Raw genomic sequence first — 22116 nt, forward strand, 5'->3', positions numbered from 1 at the left:
GAACCTTTTTTCACCTCCATAATCGAGAAATATATCCTTATTCCACTAAGGATAATTTTGACCAATGTCCAGTGATCTACTCCTAGATCACTATTGTACTCCCTTGCCAAACCAGGGCAGAGTATACGATAGGCCTGATCCATAGCATGACATACTTTTATAGAACCTATGACTGAGGCATAGGGAATGACTTTTCATTCTCTTTCTATTTTCTGTTGTGGTCGGGATTTGAGTCTTACTCAATTTCACACCTTGCAACATAGGCAAGAACTCCTTCTTTGACTGTTCCATTTTGAACTAATTCAAAATCTTATCAAGGTATGTACTCATTGAAAAAACTTATCAAGCGTCTTGATCTATCTATATAGATCTTGATGCTCAATGTGTAAGCAGCTTCACCAAGGTCTTTCTTTGAAAAACTCCTTTTAAACACTCCTTTATGCTTTCCAGAAAATTCTACATCATTTCCAATTAATAATATGTCATTCACATATACTTATCAGAAAGGCTGTAGTGCTCCCACTCACTTTCTTGTAAATACAGGCCTTTCCAGAAGTCTGTATAAAACCATATGCTTTGATCAACTCATCAAAGCGTATATTCCAACTCCGAGATGCTTGCACCAGTCCATTGATGGATAGCTGGAGCTTACACATTTTGTTAGCACCTTTAGGATTAACAAAACCTTCTGGTTGCATCATATACAACTCTTCTTAAAAAAATCCATTAAGGAATGCAGTTTTGACATCCATTTGCCAGATTTCATAAAATGTGACAATTGCTAACATGATTCAGACAGACTTAAGCATCGATACGAGTGAGAAAATCTCATCGTATTCAACACCTTGAACTTGTCGAAAACCTTTCGCAACAAGTCGAGCTTACTAGATAGTAACACTACTATCAGTCTCCGTCTTCCTCTTGAAGATCCATTTATTTAACATGGCTTACTGATCATCGAGCAAGTCAATCAAAGTCCATACTTTGTTCTCATACATGGATCATATCTCAGATTTTATGGCCTCAAGCCATTTCCCGGAATCTGGGCTCATCATCGCTTCCTCATAGTTCGTAGGTTCATCATGGTCTAGTAACATGACTTCCAGAACATGATTACCTTACCACTCTGGTGCGGATCTTATTCTGGTTGACCTACGAGGTTCGGTAGTAACTTGATCTGAAGTTTCATGATCAATATCATTAGCTTCCTCACTAATTGGTGTAGTGGTCACTGGAACTGATTTCTGTGATGAACTACTTTCCAATTCGGGAGAAGGTACAATTACCTTATTGAGCTCTACTTTCCTCCCACTCACTTCTTTCGAGAGAAACTCCTTCTCTAGAAAGGATCCATTCTTAGCAATGAATGTTTTGCCTTCGGATCTGTGATAGAAGGTGTACCCAACAGTTTCCTTTGGGTATTCTATGAAGACGCACTTCTCCGATTTGGGTTCGAGCTTATCAGGTTGAAAACCTTTTTCATATAAGCATTGCAACTCCAAACTTTAATAAACGATGGCTTAGGTTTACTGCTAAACCATAGTTCATACGGTGTCGTCTCAACGGATTTAGATGGTGCCCTATTAAACGTGAATGCAGCTGTCTCTAATGCATAACCCCAAAACGATAGTGGTAAACCGATAAGAGATATCATAGATCGCACTATATCTAGTAAAGTACGATTACGACGTTCGGACACACCATTACATTGTGGTGTTCCAGGTGGCGTGAGTTGCGAAACTATTTCACATTGTTTCAAATGAAGACCAAACTCGTAACTCAAATATTCGTCTCCACGATCAGATCGTATAAACTTTATTTTTCTTTTTACGATGATTTTCCACTTCACTCTGAAATTCTTTGAACTTTTCAAATGTTTCAGACTTATGTTTCATCAAGTAGATATACCCATATCTGCTCAAATCATCTGTGAAGGTCAGAAAATAACGATACACGCCGCGAGCCTTAACACTCATCAGATCGCATACATCGATATGTATTATTTCCAATAAGTCAGTAGCTCGTTCCATTATTTCGGAGAACGGAGTTTTAGTCATCTTGCCCAAAAGGCACGGTTCGCAAGCATCAAATGATTCATAACCAAGTGATTCCGAAAATCCATCTTTATGGAGTTTCTTCATGCGCTTTACACCGATATGACCCAAACGGCAGTGCCACAAATAAGTTGCACTATCATTATTAACTTTGCATCTTTTGGCATCAATATTATGAATATGTGTATCACTGCGATTGAGATCCAACAAACTATTTTCATTGGGTGTATGACCATTTGAAGGTTTTATTCATGTAAACAAAACAACAATTATTCTCTGATTTTAAATGAATAACCGTATTGCAATAAACATGATCAAATCATATTCATGCTCAACGCAAACGCCAAATAACATTTATTTAGGTTTAACACTAATCCCGAAAGTATAGGGAGTGTGCGATGATGATCATATCAATCTTGGAACTACTTCCAACACTCATCGTCACTTCACCCTCAACTAGTCTCTGTTTATTCTGTACCTCCTGTTTCGAGTCACTAATTTTTAGCAACCGAACAAGTATCAAATACTCAGGGGCTACTATAAACACTAGTACGGTACACATCAATAACCTGTATATCAAATATATCGTTGTTCACTCTGCCATCCTTCTTATCCACCAAATATTCAGGGTATTTCCGTTTCCAGTGACCATTTCCTTTGCAGTGTAAGCACTCAGTTTCAGGCTTTGGTTCAGCTTTGGGCTTCTTCATGGGAGTGACAACTTGCTTGTCATTCTACTTGAAGTTCCCCTTTCTTTCCCTTTGCCCTTTTCTTGTCAACCATCAACACTTGATGCTCTTTCTTGATTTCTACCTTCGTCGATTTCAACATCACGAAGAGCTCGGGAATCGTTTTCATCATCCCTTGCATACTATAGTTCATCACAAAGTTCTACTAACTTGGTGATGGTGACTAGAGAACTCTGTCGATCACTATCTTATCTAGAAGATTAACTCCCACTTGATTCAAGCGATTGTAGTACCCAGACAATCTGAGCACATGCTCACTAGTTGAGCGATTCTCCTCCATCTTTTAGCCATAGAACTTGTTGGAGACTTCATATCTCTCAACTCGGGTATTTGCTTGAAATATTAACTTCAACTCCTGGAACATCTCATATGGTCCATGACGTTCAAAACGTCTTTGGAGTCCCGATTCTAAGCCGTTAAGCATGGTGCACTAAACTATCCATTAGTCATCATATTGAGCTAGCCAAACGTTCATAACGTCTGCATCTGCTCCTACAATAGGTCTGTCACCTAGCGGTGCATTAAGGACATAATTCTTCTGTGCAGCAATGAGGATAAACCTCAGATCACGGATCCAATCCGCATCATTGCTACTAACATCTTTCAATAAAATTTTCTCTAGGAACATATCAAAATAAACATATGAAAGCAACAACGCAAGCTATTGATCTACAACATAATTTGCAAAATACTACCAGGACTAAGTTCATGATAAATTGAAGTTTAATTAATCATATTACTTAAGAACTCCCACTTAGACAGACATCTCTCCAGTCATCTAAGTGATCACGTGATCCAAATCAACTAAACCATGTCTGATCATCACGTGACACGGAGTAGTTTTCAATGGTGAACATCACTATGTTGATCATATCTACTATATGATTCACACCCGACCTTTCGGTCTCCGTGTTCCGAGGCCATATCTGCATATGCTAGGCTCGTCAAGTTTAACCTGAGTATTCTGCGTGTGCAAAACTGGCTTGCACCCGTTGTAGATGGACGTAGAGCTTATCACACCCGATCATCACGTGGTGTCTCGGCACGACGAACTTTGGCAACGGTGCATACTCAGGGAGAACACTACTTGATAATTTTAGTGAGAGATCATCTTAAAATGCTACCATCAATCAAAGCAAGATAAGATGCATAAAGGATAAACATCACATGCAATCAATATAAGTGATATGATATGGCCATCATCATCTTGTGCTTGTGATCTCCATCTCCGAAGCACCATCGTGATCACCATCATCACCGGCGCGACACCTTGATCTCCATCGTAGCATCATTGTCGTTATGCCATCTATTGCTTCTACGACTATCGCTACCGCTTAGTGATAAAGTAAAGCAATTACAGGGCGTTTGCATTTCATACAATAAAGCGACAACCATATGGCTCCTGCCAGTTGCCGATATCTTCGGTTACAAAACATGATCATTTCATACAATAAAATATAGCATCACGTCTTGACCATATCACATCACAACATGCCCTGCAAAAACAAGTTAGACGTCCTCTACTTTGTTGTTGCAAATTTTACGTGGCTGCTACAGGCTGAGCAAGAACCGTTCTTACCTACGCATCAAACCACAACGATAGTTCGTCAAGTTAGTGTTGTTTAAACTTCGCAAGGACCGGGCGTAGCCACACTCGGTTCAACTAAAGTTGGAGAAACAGACACCTGCTAGTCACCTGTGTGCAAAGCACGGTGGTAAAACCAGTCTCGCGTAAGCGTACACGTAATGTCGGTCCGGACCGCTTCATCCAACAATACCGCTGAACCAAAGTATGACATGCTGCTAAGCAGTATGACTTGTATCGCCCATAACTCACTTGTGTTCTACTCGTACATATAACATCAACGCATAAAACCAAGGCTCTGATACCACTGATTGGGAACGTAGTAATTTCAAAATTTTCCTACGTACACGCAAGATCATGGTAATGCATAGAAACGAGAGGGGAGAGTGTTGTCCACGTACCCTCGTAGACCAAAAGCGGAAGCGTTATGACAACGCGGTTGATGTAGTCGTACGTCTTCACGATCCGACCGATCCAAGTACCGAACGTACGCCACCTCCAAGTTCAGCACACGTTCAGCTCGATGACGATCCCCGGACTCCGATCCAGCAGGGTGTCGGGGATGAGTTCCGTCAGCACGACGGCGTGGTGACTATGATGATGTTCTACCGACGCAGGGCTTCACCTAAGCACTGCTACGATATGACCGAGGTGGAATATGGTGGAGGGGGGCACCGCACACGGCTAAGGAATGATCACAAAGATCAACGTGTGTGTCTACAGGTGCCCCCCTGCCCCCATATATAAAGGAGCAAGGGGGAGGCCGACCGGCCCTAGGGGCGCGCCAAGGAGGGGGGAGTCCTCCTCCTAGTGGGAGTATGACTCCCCTTTCCTAGTCCAACTAGGAATGAGGAAGGGGGAAGGAAAGAGAGGGAGAGGAAGAGGGAAAGAGGGGCCGCGCCCCCCTCCCCTAGTCCAATTCGGACTCCCCATGGGAGGGGGCGCGCCACCTCCTGGGCTGCTGCTCTCTCTTTCCCCTCAGGCCCACTAAGGCCCAATACTTCCCCGGGGGTTTCCAGTAACCCCTCCGGCACTCCGGTTTTCTCTGAAATCACCCGGAACACTTCCGGTGTCCGAATATAGTCGTCCAATATATCAATATTTATGTCTCGACCATTTCGAGACTCCTCGTCATGTCCGTGAGCACATCCGGGACTCCGAACAACCTTCGGTACATCAAAACTTATAAACTCATAATAAAACTATCATCGTAATGTTAAGCGTGCGGACCCTACGGGTTCGAGAACTATGTAGACATGACCTAGAACTGTTTCCGGTCAATAACCAATAGCGGAACCTAGATGCTCATATTGGCTCCTACATATTCTACGAAGATCTTTATCGGTCAAACTGCATAACAACATACGTTGTTCCCTTTGTCATCGGTATGTTACTTGCCCGAGATTCGATCGTCGGTATCTCAATACCTAGTTCAATCTCGTTACCGGCAAGTCTCTTTACTCGTTACGTAATGCATCATTCCGTAACCAACTCATTGGCCACATTGCTTGCAAGGCTTATAGTGATGTGCATTACCGAGAGGGCCCAGAGATACCTCTCCGACAATCGGAGTGACAAATCCTAATCTCAAAATACGCCAACTCAACAAGTACCTTCGAAGACACCTGTAGAGCTCCTTTATAATCACCCAGTTACGTTGTGACATTTGGTAGCACACAAAGTGTTCCTCCGGTAAACGGGAGTTGCATAATCTCATAGTCATATATAGGAACATGTATAAGTCATGAAGAAAGCAATAGCAACATACTAAATGATCAACTGCTAAGGCTAACGGAATGGGTCAAGTCAATCACATCATTCTCCTAATGATGTGATCACGTTAATCAAATGACAACTCTTTTTTCTATGGCTAGGAAACTTAACATCTTTGATTCACGAGCTAGTCAAGTAGAGGCATACTAGTGACACTATGATTGTCTATGTATTCACACATGTATTATGTTTCCGGTTAATACAATTCTAGCATGAATAATAAACAATTATCATGAAATAAGGAAATAAATAATAACTTTATTATTGCCTCTAGGGCATATTTCCTTCATGTATGCGATCCAATGAGTGTTGATGCTCATGGCAAGTATCATTATTTTCTGACCTTCACAAGATGATTTGAGCGGATATGGGTATATCTACTTGATGAAACATAAGTCTGAAATAGTTGAAAGGTTCAAAGAATTTCAGAGTGAAGTGGAAAATCATCATAACAAGAAACAAAAGTTTCTACAATCTGATCGTGGACATGAATATTTGAGTTACGAGTTTGGCCTTCTATTAATATAATGTGGAATAGTTTCACAAACTCATGCCACTTGGAACACCACTGCGTAACGGTGTGTCCGAACATCATAACCGCACTTTATTTGATATGGTGCGATCTATGATGTATCTTACCGATTTACCACTATCATTTTGGGGTTATGCATTAGAGATAGCTGCATTCACTTTAAGTAGGGCACCATCTAAATCCGTTGAGACGACACCATATGAACTATGGTTTAGCAGTAAACCTAAGCTGTCATTTCTTAATATTTGGAGTTGCGATGCTTATGTGAAAAGGTTTCAACCTGATAAGCTCGAACCAAAATCGGAGAAGTGCGTCTTCATAGGATACCCAAAGGAGACTGTTGGGTACATCTTCTACCACAGATCCGAAGGCAAGACATTCGTTGCTAAGAATGGATCCTTTCTAGAGAAGGAGTTTCTCTCGAAAGAAGTGAGTGGGAGGAAAGTAGAGCTTGATAAGGTAATTGTACCTTCTCCCGAATTGGAAAGTAGTTCATCACAGAAATCAGTTCTAGTGATTGCTACACCAATTAGTGAGGAAGCTAATGATGATGATCATGAAACTTCAGATCAAGTTGCTACCAAACCTCATAGGTCTTCCAGAGTAAGATCCGCACCAGAGTGGTACGGCAATCCAGTTCTGGAAGCCATGTTACTAGACCATGATGAACCTACGAACTATGAGGAAGCGATGATGAGCCCAGATTCCGTGAAATGGCTTGAGGCCATGAAATCTGAGATAAGATCCATGTATGAGAACAAAGTATGGACTTTGATTGACTTGCCCAATGATCAGCGAGCCATTGAGATTAAATGGATCTTCAAGAGGAAGACAGACGTTGATAGTAGTGTTACTATCTACAAAGCTAGAATTGTCGCAAAAGGTTTTCGACAAGTTCAAGGTGTTGACTACGATGAGAGTTTCTCACTCGTATCTATGCTTAAGTCTGTCCAAATCATGTTAGCAATTGCCACATTTTATGAAATACGGCAAATGGATGTCAAAACTGCATTTCTAGAAGAAGAGTTGTATATGATGCAACCAGAAGGTTTTGTCGATCCAAAAGGTGCTAACAAAGTGTGCAAGCTCCAGCGATCCATTTATGGACTGGTGCAAGCATCTCGGAGTTGGAATATACGCTTTGATAAGTTGATCAAAGCATATAGTTTTATACAGACTTGCAGTGAAGCCTGTATTTACAATAAAGTGAGTGGGAGCACTACAACCTTTCTGATAAGTATATGTGAGTGACATATTGTTGATCAGAAATGATGTAGAATTTTTCTGGAAAGCATAATGAAGTGTTTGAAAGGATTTCTTTAAAAGAAAGACCTCAGTAAATCTACTTACATATTGAGCATCAAGATCTATTGAGATAGATCAAGACGCTTGATAAGATTTTTAATGAGTACATACCTTGATAAGATTTTGAAGTAGTTCAAAATGGAACAGTCAAAGAAAGAGTTCTTGCCTGTGCTGCAAAGGTGTGAAATTGAGTAAGACTCAAATCCCAACCATGGCAGAAAATAGAAAGAGAATGAAAGTCATTCCCTATGCCTCAGTCATAGGTTCTACAAAAGTATGCCATGCTATGGACCAGACCTATTATATACTCTTCCCTGGTTTGGCAAGGGAGTATAATAGTGATCTAAGAGTAGATCACTGGACATTGGTCAAAATTATCCTTAGTGGAATAAGGATATGTTTCTCGATTATGGAGGTGACAAGAGGTTCGTCGTAAAGGGTTACGTCGATGCAAGTTTTGACACTGATCTAGATGACTCTAAGTCTCAATCTGGATACATATTGAAAGTGGGAGCAATTAGCTAGAGTAGCTCCATACAGAGCATTGTAGACATAGAATATTTTGCAAAATACATACGGCTCTGATTGTGACAAACCTGTTGACTAAACTTCTCTCACGAGCAAAACATGATCACACCTTAGTACTCTTTGGGTGTTAATCACATAGCGATGTGAACTAGATTACTGACTCTAGTAAACCCTTTGGGTGTTGGTCACATGACGATGTGAACTATGGATGTTAATCATATACAGATATGAATATTGGTGTTAAATCACATGGCGATGTGAACTAGATTATTGACTCTAGTGCAAGTGGGAGACTGAAGGAAATATGCCCTAGAGGCAATAATAAAGTTATTATTTATTTCTTTATTTCATGATAAATGTTTATTATTCATACTAGAATTGTATTAGCCGGAAACATAATACATGTGTGAATACATAGACAAACAAAGTGTCACTAGTATGCCTCTACTTGACTAGCTCGTTAATCAAAGATGGTTAAGTTTCCTAACCATAGACATGAGTTGTCATTTGATTAACGGGATCACATCATTAGGAGAATGATGTGATTGACTTGACCCATTCCGTTAGCTTAGCACTTGATCGTTTAGTATGTTGCTATTGCTTTCTTCATGACTTATACATGTTCCTATGACTATGAGATTATGCAACTCCCGTTTACCGGAGGAACACTTTGTGTGCTACCAAACGTCACAACGTAGCTGGGTGATTATAAAGGTGCTCTACAGGTGTCTCCGAAGGTATTTGTTGGGTTGGCGTATTTCGAGATTAGGATTTGTCACTCCAATTGTCGGAGAGGTATCTCTGGGCCCTCTTGGTAATGCACATCACTTAAGCCTTGCAAGCAGTGCAACTAATGAGTTAGTTGTGGGATGATGTATTATGGAACGAGTAAAGAGACTTGCCGATAATGAGATTGAACTAGGTATTGAGATACCGACGATCGAATCTCGGGCAAGTAACATACCGATGACAAAGGGAACAACGTATGTTGTTATGCGGTTTAACCGATAAAGATCTTCGTAGAATATGTGGGAGCCAATATGGGCATCCAGGTCCCGCTATTGGTTATTGACCGAAAACGTGTCTCGGTCATGTCTACATATTTCTCAAACCCGTAGGGTCCGCACGCTTAACGTTTTCGTTGACGATATAGTATTATATGAGTTATGTATGTTGGTGACCGAATGTTGTTCGGAGACCCGGATGAGATCATGGACATGACGAGGAACTCCGGAATGGTCCGGAGATAAAGTTTGATATATGGGATAATAGTGTTTGACCTCCGGAAGGGTTCCGGAATTCACCGGAAGGAGTTCCGGATGTTTCCCGAAATGTTTGGGTACGAGAACACGTTATTTGGGCCAAAGGGGAAAGCCCACAAGGTTTTTGGAAAGCGCAAAAGGAAGTTTTCTGGAGTCTAGGGACCAGACGCCAGGGTCCCTGGCGTCTGGGTCCAGACGCCGGGAACCCTGGCGTCTGGACCTGGAGTCCAAGAAGGACTCTTGCCTTTCGGGTGAAACCGACTTTGTGGAGGCTTTTACTCCAAGTTTCGCCCCCAAGGCTCAACATGTAAATAGAGGGGCAGGGCTAGCACCAAAGACACATCAAGAAACACCAAGCCGTGTGCCGGCAACCCCATCCCCTCTAGTTTATCCTCCGTCATAGTTTCCGTAGTGCTTAGGCGAAGCCCTACGGAGATTGTTCTTCACCAACACCGTCACCACGCCGTCGTGCTGCCAGAACTCATCTACTACTTCGCCCATCTTGCTGGATCGACAAGGCGAGGACGTCATCGAGCTGAACGTGTGCAGAACTCAAAGGTGCCATGCGTTCGGTACTTGGATCGGTCGGATCGTGAAGACGTACGACTACATCAACCGCATTGATAAATGCTTCCGCTTAGCGATCTTCAAGGGTATGAAGATACACTCCCCCTCTCGTTGCTATGCATCACCATGATCTTGCGTGTGCGTAGGAATTTTTTGAAATTACTACGGTTCCCAACACACCATTCTACTCATATATAGCTACTCACAACTAAAAGACTCTAGAAAACAGTAGTTAGGATAAAGAAAAGAAAAGAAATACTAGACCACAACAGAAGTATCTAGAAGTAGCCAAACAGATTTGACATATGATTATATTTTCATGTTCCTCATCTATTGTTCCTCATCACATGGTGAGGGAGTAAAAAACCTTTCGTTGTGCCTTAGGAACTTGCTTCCGCGCCGATGCCCACCACTCCTCAACCCTCTCTTGCACCAGAGGCAGCAGAGCTAGATTGATCCCAACCCTTGAGAATGCTGGAACCAAATTAAGTTGCCTTGCGAACACACATTGTAGTTGTCACAGCCCTAGAATACCTGAGTGAAATAGTTGCAACTGCACTCATGCATCATGTTTAAATTTTATGAAACTTGAAATGGGGATTGTCGAAACCCCAGCAGCAAATGGAATTCAACCAGGTTCAAACTTAAATCTTTTCAATGATCCCAAACTGCCTTTGGAAATGTTCATCATTTTTGAATTGGTGTTGAACATTTCTAAAGGCAGTTTGGGATCATTGAAAAGATTTAAGTTTGAACCTGGTTGAATTCCATTTGCTGCTGGGGTTTCGACAATCCCCATTTCAAGTTTCATGAAATTTAAACATGATGCATGAGTGCAGTTGCAACTATTTCACTCAGGTATTCTAGGGCTGTGACAGTAGTAGTATGTGATCCACCGTATCCTCCTCTTGATCACACAAAAAGCATGATGAGCTCTGGTCCTGTAATCCGTGCCTGAAACGTCTTTCTGGCCTTTGATGCCTTGAGGAGACCTTTAAAAATGAGAAATAAGGTGCGTGCCTTTGCCATTACGCCACCATGACTTCTTCCTCTACCGATGTTGGGAGCGCATCCTTGTCATACAATTGTCACTGACATCGCTCTTCATGTCGTGCCGGTCATCATGATATTAAGGATGTGCGTGTCGCTTCATGCTCACACTCAACTCCTCCCTCCCCATTTGCCATCAAACCCCTAGTCCTCACAAGTGAGTTCTGTTTTAAGGACGGTTTTATGCACAACAATCTTATGGTGGTTTGTTTGGTTGCTCATCCTAACATATTCAACTATGCAGCCATGTTGAGACTGTGTGCTTACAGAAGGCTTCTTCTGCCTTCTCGGTACCCCCCTTGTGATGAGAACGAGCGGTACGTTTTCTTCCCGCAAAATTGTTGGCGGTCTGTCTGATTCTAGACTTCCCTAGTACCGGCGGCTCACTCAACAGTTGGCAATTGCACGATTATTCGGTTTTCTAAAACCAATCGTGCGTATTAATATTTGCTCATAATTTTCATAAGAGGTATTTTGTTATTGTAAACTTCAACTTTGACTTTTTTTTAAATGCATCATCGGGTGATACGTGCAATGCATGTACAAAATCACTGGTCATGAAGGATACTGGCTTTGGGATTTGTGCTGGCGCCAGATCGTGGCCGCCGAAAAGATCTCTTGATTTTTTTTTCCTTTCACCTCTCCGGTTCCAAGAGGAGAGAAAGAGATAAGGCGCGCGCGTCCTCCCCCTCCCCGCTCACGACTCCACGGCCATGAGCTCTTCTCCTCCTTGCCCGCCGCCGTCGCGGGCCACGTCGTCGTACGGATGCTGCTGCCACCGCCCGCTCCTCGCGTCCACCTCCGCGCCGGCGAGGAGCAGAGGCGCTCGCCTCACGCTCACGCTCCGCTCCCCATCCCTCCCGCCTCCCGCCGGCCCTCTCAGCAGGTGAGCGGCGTTTCTTGGTTTCTGTCAGGGACATGAAGCTCTCCATGCCGTTTCTTAGATTGCTCATCACATCCATGATCCATTGCACGATTTCATGGCGCTAATCGAAGGTCGGGGAGCCGGAGGGTCGCATGCCGAGCGGCCGACGAGCCTGAGCCAGCCGCCAGCAATGGCGACGAGGCTGTGGCTGATGCCCCATCGCCTCCAGCCGACAGTGTTGTCCAAGAAGATGCAGCTGCAGAGGCCGATTCTGGTGCAGACAATGTAACCATCCTTGCTTTTCCCAAATTCAGTCTGAACTGCACTGTGCCTTACTTACCGTTACCAGATACCAGAGCATCTTGCAGTGTGTGATTTCTTATGTCTGTTAGACCTAGGATCCTAGCTAGATGGATGAACATGTGAGTAACTGAACTATAATTATTTAGCTTTCCCATGCCTCACCAGACGAAAGATGAATCCCCGAATGCAGAGCCGCTAAACTCCGCTCTCACATCGCTTCAGAACATCGACCGGTATGCTAAAGCAGCCGCTGACAGCGCTGCGCAGGTACGCTCCTAGGGATCTAGTTCATGCCAGAAAGGCATTGAGAACGCCATCATAGTAGCATGTCTGATATTCTGTTAAAAAACAGACGAAAGATGAATCCCCGAATGCAGAGCCGGTAAGCGCCGCTGTCACATCACTTCAGAACATCGACCGGTATGTCAATGCAGCCGCTGACAGCACTGCGCAGGTATGCTCGTAGTGATCTAGTTCATGCCAGGAAGACATTGAGAACGCCATCATAGTAGCATGTCTGATATACTGTTAAAAAACAGACGAAAGATGAATCCCCGAATGCAGAGCCGGTAAGCGCTAGCGACACGGTTCAGAACATCGACGGAGATGCGACTGCAGCCGCTGACAGCGCTGCGCAGGTATGCTTGTAGTGATCTAGTATATATGCCAGAAAGACATTGAGAATGTAGTCATGACATGTTGGATATTCTGTTCAAAAACAGGAGCAGCTGGTGGAGGTTGATGTTAATGTTGCTAGTGGCTCTCCTTTGCCTGGAATGAAGGTGACCGCTGTTTCTGTTTCAGTTTTCTTGGTTTGCATGTTCAAAAGTTGGGTGGAGTTTCAAATATCAAAGAGATATACTGCTTGTTCATCATAAATAGAGAATTCTCTAAAAAAATTGACTGTTCAATGTTTCTGAAATCTGAAACCTGATGAGGGTAATGAGCCTTCTTGTTTACCTCGGAAAACTCAATGATCTGCAGCAACAGCTTGAAGAAGCTGTGAGTATCCCCAAGGCTACAGTAGACATCCTAAAGGATCAAGTTTTCAGTTTTGACACGTTCTTCGTGACCAGCCACGAGCCTTATGAGGTGAGCATCTCAGATGCCATAGTTTATCTTCATGTTCATACAGCAGATTTTGTTACTTATTCCAGTGAAATATCAACCTCACTAGCAAGTTGCAAGTTTCTGTTTACTAATCGTTTTTATAAAGTAGCATCCATGCTAGAACCGATACGTGGCGACATGACCAGGCATGCCATTGGGCCAAATCAACCAAATATTCTTACATAATATGACTGTTCTGTTAAACTCATTATGTATATGATTCATATTCTCATTTCAAATGACAACATGTAAATAGACATCAAATGCTCAAAATGACAGATTGTTATTCTTACCTTCACTTTTGTACATCAGGGTGGAATACTATTTAAAGGGAACTTGCGTGGTGTGCCAGCCAAAAGTTTTGAAAAGATCACAACTCGACTAGAGGTAACAAGATACACAAAAAGTAGATCCTTTCCCAGATATAAGTGTGTACAAATATGCGAATGTTCTGAACTGTGTGCTGCTCCCGGTTATCCACAGAACAAATTTGGCGATGAATTTAAGGTTTTTCTTCTCATCAATCCAGAGGATGAGAAGCCAGTTGCAGTAGTTGTACCTAAGCAGACAGTGGAGCCTGCCACTGGATGTAATAATTCTTTCCTCATATCTTCAGCAGTCAATGCTACAGGAATTGGTCAAATATTTTTCTTATGCCAGGCACACAAAATTTTGCATTACTATGCTTGTGTTTAATTTAAAAACTTGCTGATCCAACCATCGGTAAATTAAATTTTCAGCCGTCCCAGAGTGGGCTGCTGCTGGTGCATTCGGAGTAGTTACCATCTTCACTCTGTTGCTTCGGAATGTACCTGTCCTTCAGGACAACTTGCTGTATGAGGTTTCTCTTCCATTTATTCACCATTTTGCTTTGTCTTCTGTTCTGATAATTGTTGATTTCTTTGTACTACAAGAATTTTAAGGTAATAATTAATTTACAGTTTCTCTAGCTTGATGTCATGTTCGAATGGCAGTATTTGCTTATATCTTTGTGATAAAACAACTTTGAAGTCTCATCTGGGGCCAAGTGATGTTATCTAGGCACTTGGGTAATGTGATGCTAAAACTTCTGTATTCCTGTCATGATAAAGCATTCCTAATGCACATACAATTTGGTTTGTCAATTACATTAGTTATACATCTCAATTCATGCAATAATTTCTATTGATTCCTTTACTTTGGAAAAAAGAACTGTGTATTTCCTCATGTCATAAGCCAGATAATAGTCAGCTAATTCTCACGATATATTCTTCTCCAGATCAACATTTGATAACCTTGAGCTATTGAAAGATGGACTTCCTGGTGCCTTGGTAACTGGACTCATAGTAGGGGTTCATGAAATTGGACATATCCTTGCTGCTAGGGATGCTGGGGTCAAGCTTTCGGTACCATATTTTGTTCCTAGCTGGCAGGTAAGCTGCAAGCCTACAATTTCAACTAGGGAATGTATGTTTTAATTATCAGAAATTATCTCTCGCTTGGCAAATTGTCAATTTTTATATAAAAGGAGACAATCTTGGATGCTTTTCTTGCTTGCTTATTTCCTTTAATTATATAACATGCTATTCCAGATTACGAGACAAAATTAGAAGAAGTTTGTTAAACTTTCTTTTGTTTGTATTTCCTATTTGTAATACAAAAGCAATGTTTGATCTGAAATGTGCTCTTAGCATAGAAAACCAACTATTACTGAAGGCCTTCTAGAAATATAGGAATATTGGGAGATACTAGATCATAGCTTTGGAAGTAACATTCAATTTTGCACCATTCCTGACTTATCTACTTGACCATAATATATGAGCATCACATTTTTGGTATTTTTCGTAGATAGGATCTTTTGGTGGCATCACCAGAATAGTCAATATTGTCCGCAATCGCGGGGACCTGCTCAAGGTAGCAGCTGCTGGACCGGTTGCGGGGTTTTCGCTCGGATTTGGTCTTCTTCTGCTGGGCTTCACGTTACCTCCAAGTGACGGTCTTGGTATCATCGTAGATCCCGCCGTATTTCATCAATCATTTCTTCTTGGTGGTCTTGGTAAGGGTACTAAAAATATGCATCATCCTTGTTCTAAATGTACTGAATTATGAATTGTACAAAAACAGCATGCTTTTGAACCATGCAAATTTTGTTTAATTTGATATATCTTTCCTTGGTACAGCAAAACTTATTCTTGGAGATGTTCTAAAAGAAGGAACACAACTATCCATCAACCCTCTGGTTTTGTGGGCTTGGGCTGGTCTCCTGATCAATGCCATCAACAGCATCCCCGCGGGAGAGCTCGACGGTGGCCGCATAGCGCTTGCCATGTGGGGAAGAAAGGTAAAGATGCTGCTGTTGAAACAATAAAACAGGATTGGAGGCTACCTGAAGCTGTGAAGAACTTCTGTGCTTGCTTTTCTCACCCTTGACTTGCAATGCACCCTCTGATGAACCTGAACTTGCATTTTTGCGACAGGTATCATCCCGGCTTGGCAGCGTCACCATTGCGTTGCTCGGGCTCTCGTCGCTCTTCAGCGACGTCGCCTTCTACTGGGCGGTACTCATCTTCTTCCTGCAGAGGGGCCCGATCGCTCCCCTCTCCGAGGAGATAACGGAGCCCGAGAACAGATACATCGGCCTCGGCGTCACCATTTTGTTCCTGGGGCTGCTGGTCTGCCTGCCCTACCCGTTCCTCTTCGACCCTTCGCAAGTTACTGATTTCGACTTCTGACAGGAGTTTCGAAACTCGCCGCGGCTTCTCTTCCTCCAACTGTATCTGTGAGATGTTTTGCCATCTTCGCGATTCCTGGTGATCATAAGAATAGCTTGGAGCCTTTGATGCTCCAGTGCTCCTTGCAGTAGCAAAATAAAAAAAAGCAGGAGTTTTTTCTTGTGGTAGCTAGTGAAAGTTCACCTTGTATCAGAGTAGAACAAAAGTAGTCCAGTTCATTGCTCCGGCTATAACTGTTCATCTGTTCAATTCTGCTGATGAGTTCATGACAGATTTTTGCAACATTTCAATAGCATTAATGTAGCAGCCCTGACATTATGGGATTCAACATTCGGTAAGATGAGCTACCATAACTGGCAACTCCAAAATCATATACTACTTCAAATAAACAGCTACCGAATTTACATTGCATACAACAAAAGGCAACACAGTTCAGCCAGTGGGGCATGCTTCGCTACCAGCATAATGAACTGGTCGAAGAAATAAAAGACGGATCCTTCTCGATAACATAAATGGATTAACATTGGACATGGAGCAGCCCACATAGCATAAATGGATGAGCATTGGACACTCAAAGAACCTACATATGAGAATAGAGCTCATCAGAGATGATCTTCAACGCTGCCGCTCTTAACATTTTGTGGTCGTGAAAATTCATCATCAGTCAGAACTTTGTACTAGCAAAGAGGCAAATCATCGTGCATAGTGTCCTGCTCTATCGCTGCACAGCTCATCGTCAATGTCGATGTTGTCAAAGCACATCAGGTTGTTGTTGACGCTCGGCTCGGAGCTGGCATTGCTGCTGGTCGCGAGAGGGGAGTCCGAGACACTTATCGGTCTGCCCCTTGTGGAGCCAGACCGGCCGCTATGCACAGATGATGCTGGAATGCTCGTCATAAGAGGCCGTAGATTGTTTGGAATGCTGCGCCGTATGTCCTGCAGAACAAAATTGCACATCAGATTTAATTTAACCAAATGGAGAAGTTTTTGGCATTCGCTAAACTGAGAGAAATAAATAAATTACCATGTGCCGAAGTGCCATGTCCAGTGACTTCTTTGATAATGACCGACCAAAGCCAGAGCTATCTGGAGAATTTAATGATTTTCCGGAGAGACTATTGAGGCTGGATCTTTGATCATCATGTTTCGGAGGAGCTAGTCTTCTCATGTTCACTACCCTCTCAACCATCTTATTGCCCATTTGAACTGGGTTCACACTGTCACCCCCGTTAAGATGTGATCTTCTCACTGCCGGCATGGAACTCCCTGAAGGCACGCTGCCATTCGAAGTCCTCCCTCTTGAAGGAGAGCAAGACTGGCGTTTCGGTCGAGCAGCTGGCCCAGGCTCCACAGAGGAAGATCTAGAACTAGGTGCTCCAGGCCTACCACGAGTAGCAGAGGTTGGTCTTTCCGGCAGCGACGTCCTCAGATTTGGAGGCGCATCAAGCGAGAAGCCGGGCATTTCAGATGGTTTCCATGGTCTTGATTTGACTGTAGGTGAGCTGCCCCTTGAAGGTGCTGGCGCCGTTGTTGTCGCTGCCGATGCAGAGCTTTTGGGCATTGTAGGTCCTGGTCTGGAGATTGAGGAGGATCGAACTGGTCCGGGCAAGTTACTGTGCTGGGTGTGGATGGGAGGGGCAGAAGACCGCCTTGTTGGGGTTGATGACCTTGATGCAGGCTTGCTTTGTGCTGGTAAGGAGGGCCTCGACAAAGGTGTAGTTGACCTAGTAGCAGGCATTGATGATCTTGAAGTAGGTGTTGATGATCTGCTAGCAGGTGCTGATGCTCTACCTGAAGGAACTGATGTCCTGGTAGCAGTAGCAGGGCCAGATGTCCTGGTAGCAGCAGCAGGGCCAGATGTCCTGGTAGCAGTAGCAGGGCCAGATGTCCTTGATGGAGTTGTTGACCTTGATGAAGGCAGTGCTGACCTTGTTGAAGAAAGTGTTGACCTGGAAGTGGGCGTCGAAGATCTTGGGGCAGTAGGTCCAGTCTTGGCAGGCAGAGTTGCCCGAGCATTGGGGGATGCAGGTCTTGAACCTTTGGACGCGGTGGTCGATGCAGCACGCCCAGTTGGTGTTGACGGTCTCGAAGAATTAGATGTAAGCCCTCCAGATGATGTCGGCCGACGAGTTGTCGCAGCTGAGTTTAAGCTGTTTGATGATGTTGTTCTCAATGGATGTGTGGTTCTTGATGGAGGATCTGGATGGTTGGCCAACTAAAATACCATGCAAGAGCAGACAGAAAGAAACTTATGAGTACACATCATATTTAAAGAATGCAATGGAACCCCAAAACTAGATTCTAAATAACATCTTAACAAAGGAAACCACTGTACCGACATAGGCAAGTAAAATCTTCAGTCCAATAATTCGGAAGCTTGAGATAATAACATCACAAATGAATCAAAGGTACTATCTCTGACATAAATCCATGATGAAGCTATGAGACAATAGGTAATAAGTATATGGAGAGCTTGTCTGCTTGAAAATCCAAAATAATTCAGAAGACACAGGGAAGTATACTCGTACACCATAAAAGTGGCGTACAGATTCAGTTAGACCATACTTTGTATCCAGCATGAGTGGAAGTTTGTGGAATTATGTGGATTGCTGATAAGTTCACCACAATAGGTAATCGTGTAGAAACCAAGTAATGCTCATGTTCCACTGGCTCACCCTTGATTTTAAAAAGAAATTATTGAAGAGTACTCATCATACTTAAAAGGGCAGTTTACCCCCAAAAACTAGATTCTAGAAGACTTCCTAAAAATGGAAACGATTAATTACCAATCCCGTAAAAATATAGACAGGTAAAACTGTTCAGTCAAATAATAAAATGCTATCTCGGAGATAAAAAAAATCCACTAACCAAAACTCAAAAGTGCTATCTCTGAGATAAAAAAAATCCACTACGAAGTTATGAGACGAGGAAGTACTATCTTGGAGATAAATCCATGGTTAGCCTGTTTGCTTGCAGATCCAAAATAATATCCATATACTATAAAGTGGTGTATGATATTATAAAGTGCTGTGCAGATTCAGCTAGATCATATCACTTTATATCCACCGTGATAGCAGTTTTGTGAATTATATGGGTTGCTGAGAAGTATTCACCACAATAGGTAATCTTGTATAAACCAAGTAACTGTCATGTTCCAATGGCTCACCCTTGATTTCAAGGAGTTCTGGCGAGTCTTTGGTGATCCTGTTTGGCTCACCGGAGACCTTTTTGGCGCAGCTTCATGAGATGGGAAGAGTGGAGTTCCAGGTGGAGTGAGAAGCCTGAAAGTGAACAAGTTCATTGGTCAGGAAGGTCAGTAAAATACTCTGAACTGCAGCCCAGCTGTGCTCTCTAAATAAAATGTATGGTGTAGCAGAATGAACTTAAAAAACTTCAAAACCACGAGCAACAAAACGATCAAATGTGTAACATGCACCAAAAGGAGCCATTTGTCTCACACAGTGTCTGATATTGAGCACTTTGAATGGAATAGATGGGCAATGATTAGCTGAATTATAAAATGCCCACTCAAATCCATTTCATGACTCATGCTAAAACATGTCACTATCACTAAGTAATTGCATCCCCACAAAGTCAAGCAACCAATCAAGACAAGTATCATGCGAACTTGTTCCATAGTTCACCTGCCACCTACCAACAACCAATCACCACCAAACAATCCAATAGCCCTCTAAACAAAAAGAATATGCTTCAAATGTTAAGTGGCTGCCTAGAGATCTAACACTCACACACCTGCTGGCAAATTAATGATTGGACAGGCATTAAGGACAAAAACTTAGCAGGTATAAGTCCAAACATGACAATCAAGTACACTTCAAATAAACTAGAGCTAAGCTAGGTAGCTTGCTGGGGCTAAGGTATTGAATGTTGAAATTTATGTGTCCGGCACCAAACTATTTCAGTTGTGTTTTTTTTTTAATAAAAATCACAGAAAGCTCATGACATGATGGACTCACTAGCTAACCAACCAAAAAAGCAAAGAGAAGAAACTGGGGCCAACTAAAGCTCAACAAATTGACAACTCACAAACAAAAAGAGCTTTCCAGAAGATCTCACAATCACCTAAGACCCAGCCCATCCGGATTGCACGTCCTAAAGCGCGATAGCTAAAAGAAAAGAGTGCGGCTTGATTACAACACATTAACTAGGCAAGCGATCGAAGAAAGAAGCAGCAGCTAAGGGAAACAAGGGAGCCAACTGTTGCTCCAACAACCAGCTAAGACCCAACCTTTCCAACAATAACAGCTAAACTCTAACTAACAGCACCGAATCCAGGAGAAAGCCAAACTTTATGGTTTGGCATTCAGGTTTGGTGGTGTGGAGCGTAGCAGCATCAGCTGAAAGCGCATTTTGCTATGCAAGCCAAAATCTTATATACTTCTAGATCACTGCACTGCACATAAAACTAACAGCATGGGGCGAAAGCCAAACTTTGTGGTTTGGCATTCAGGTTTGGTAGTGTGGACCGTAGCTGCAGCTGAAAGCACCACTCTGCTTTGCAACCCAAAATATTGCAATACACAGTATAGTACATCAATGTAACTACACATTAATTTGCAGTACACAGTAGTATTAATGTAGCTCCGAATTGAAGGATGGGGCCTCCGGTAAGACCATCTGGAACAGAACCCCTCAATTAGCAAGGCTCGGAACCCCCCCCCCCCCTACCCCCACCTACATTGCCAAAAGAGTGGAGGCTCAAACTTGAGGGTACCAGCACCAACCAATCGGCAGCTCAAACCGGCTAAATGTAAGTTAAATTTACAATGGTGAAGTCCAGATTGGCCCCCAACCTTGCCCCACCAATGATTATGTTGCCCGTAACGGAAAAATCACAAATTTGTGAGTAAAAGCAGGCAGTGGGGGGCACCTACCAGTCGTAGTCGCTCTTGTCCCCGGCGTCGGAGTGGAGGAAGTCGTCGGCCCCGCCGGGCGCCCTCCTGAACCCGCCCGCCATCCTGTACGCCGGCGCCGGCGCCGCCCTGGGTTCTGCGCCCGTAAACCCAGACCAAAATGGATAAGCTAGGGTTTTCGCCAAAGGGGAAAGAAAATGGCAGCAATCCCCAATAGGGGGACGGACGGGTCTGGATAGGGAAGCGCGCGTCGGGGCTCGTGTCCTTACCGGCAGGCACAACCGGCGGCGGCGGCGGCGGGGAGGGGTCGAGCAGCAGCAGCCCGTCCCCGTCCGGGTCCTCGCCGTCGCCGGAGAGCAGCATGTCGGCGGCGGCACCGGCCCGCTCCTTGTCGCGGCGGCGCATCTCGAGGAAGAGCGCGAGCTCCTCGTCCTTCTCCCGGATGACGGCCCCCAGCGTCCTCCCCCCGCCGCCGGCCCCCTCCGCCATGGCCACCCGGTGCATCGCTCGATCCGCCCCCGCGCGTCACCCCGCCGCCCGCCGCAATGCGGGGCTCGCCGCCCGGCCAGATCTAGCGCGAGCGCGCCCGCGTGGGTGTCCTCGGTCTCGGTCGGGGGCGGGCACGCCCGTGAGCGTGAGGGAGCGAGGGGAGAGGAGGAGCAGCAGCAGTGGGAGTGAAGCGAACGGCAGAGCGAAGGGAAAGGTCTCTGCTTTGCTTTCAGGTGAGAGTTAAGGAGGCTTTGTGGATTTGAATTTGGTTTGGGCGTTGGGGTTAATTAATTAGCGGCCTCACTCGGCCGGGACCGTTTGAAATCCATTTTGTGTTTTTTGAAATAAAATAGGTGAGG

General features: G+C 43.7%; 2 protein-coding genes across 9 annotated transcripts; one reads left to right on the forward strand and one right to left on the reverse strand.

The window, feature by feature from the left end:
* The first annotated feature begins 12074 nt into the window (after positions 1-12074).
* LOC119274614 (probable zinc metalloprotease EGY2, chloroplastic) lies at positions 12075-16678 on the forward strand. Of its 8 annotated transcripts, none has more exons than XM_037555326.1 (14): positions 12075-12291; positions 12402-12555; positions 12739-12840; positions 12926-13027; positions 13113-13211; positions 13290-13355; positions 13558-13665; positions 13996-14070; positions 14167-14272; positions 14424-14517; positions 14942-15095; positions 15511-15718; positions 15843-16003; positions 16140-16678. In XM_037555326.1, the coding sequence occupies exons 1-14, from the start codon at positions 12119-12121 to the stop codon at positions 16392-16394; spliced, it is 1857 nt and encodes a 618-aa protein (XP_037411223.1). In that variant the 5' UTR covers positions 12075-12118; the 3' UTR covers positions 16395-16678. The 8 variants fall into 8 exon arrangements, with proteins under 8 accessions (XP_037411223.1, XP_037411225.1, XP_037411224.1 ...); XM_037555328.1 differs by having other exon boundaries at positions 13564-13665; XM_037555327.1 differs by having other exon boundaries at positions 13296-13355.
* A 95-nt stretch (positions 16679-16773) lies between these two features.
* LOC119274613 (nascent polypeptide-associated complex subunit alpha, muscle-specific form-like) lies at positions 16774-21787 on the reverse strand. The gene is made up of 5 exons (XM_037555325.1): positions 21538-21787; positions 21290-21404; positions 19561-19675; positions 17419-18609; positions 16774-17330 (listed from the first exon to the last, which is right to left on the reverse strand). The coding sequence occupies exons 1-5, from the start codon at positions 21770-21772 to the stop codon at positions 17088-17090; spliced, it is 1899 nt and encodes a 632-aa protein (XP_037411222.1). The 5' UTR covers positions 21773-21787; the 3' UTR covers positions 16774-17087.
* Positions 21788-22116: the final 329 nt, after the last annotated feature.

Source organism: Triticum dicoccoides, chromosome 3B, assembly GCF_002162155.2.
Source record: "Triticum dicoccoides isolate Atlit2015 ecotype Zavitan chromosome 3B, WEW_v2.0, whole genome shotgun sequence".
In the NCBI taxonomy this organism is placed as follows: domain Eukaryota; kingdom Viridiplantae; phylum Streptophyta; class Magnoliopsida; order Poales; family Poaceae; genus Triticum; species Triticum dicoccoides.

Excerpts from the sequence above, each read along its gene's own strand:
- LOC119274614 (XM_037555326.1), top strand. The coding sequence starts at position 12,119 with ATGAGCTCTTCTCCTCCTTGCCCGCCGCCGTCGCGGGCCACGTCGTCG. Across the intron at positions 14,071-14,166 it reads AGATCACAACTCGACTAGAG|AACAAATTTGGCGATGAATT; the intron begins GTAACAAGATAC and ends GGTTATCCACAG. Across the intron at positions 14,518-14,941 it reads GTCCTTCAGGACAACTTGCT|ATCAACATTTGATAACCTTG; the intron begins GTATGAGGTTTC and ends ATTCTTCTCCAG.
- LOC119274613 (XM_037555325.1), bottom strand. The coding sequence starts at position 21,772 with ATGCACCGGGTGGCCATGGCGGAGGGGGCCGGCGGCGGGGGGAGGACG. Across the intron at positions 18,610-19,560 it reads AGAACTCCTTGAAATCAAGG|TTGGCCAACCATCCAGATCC; the intron begins GTGAGCCATTGG and ends ATGGTATTTTAG. Across the intron at positions 17,331-17,418 it reads ACATGGCACTTCGGCACATG|GACATACGGCGCAGCATTCC; the intron begins GTAATTTATTTA and ends TTTGTTCTGCAG.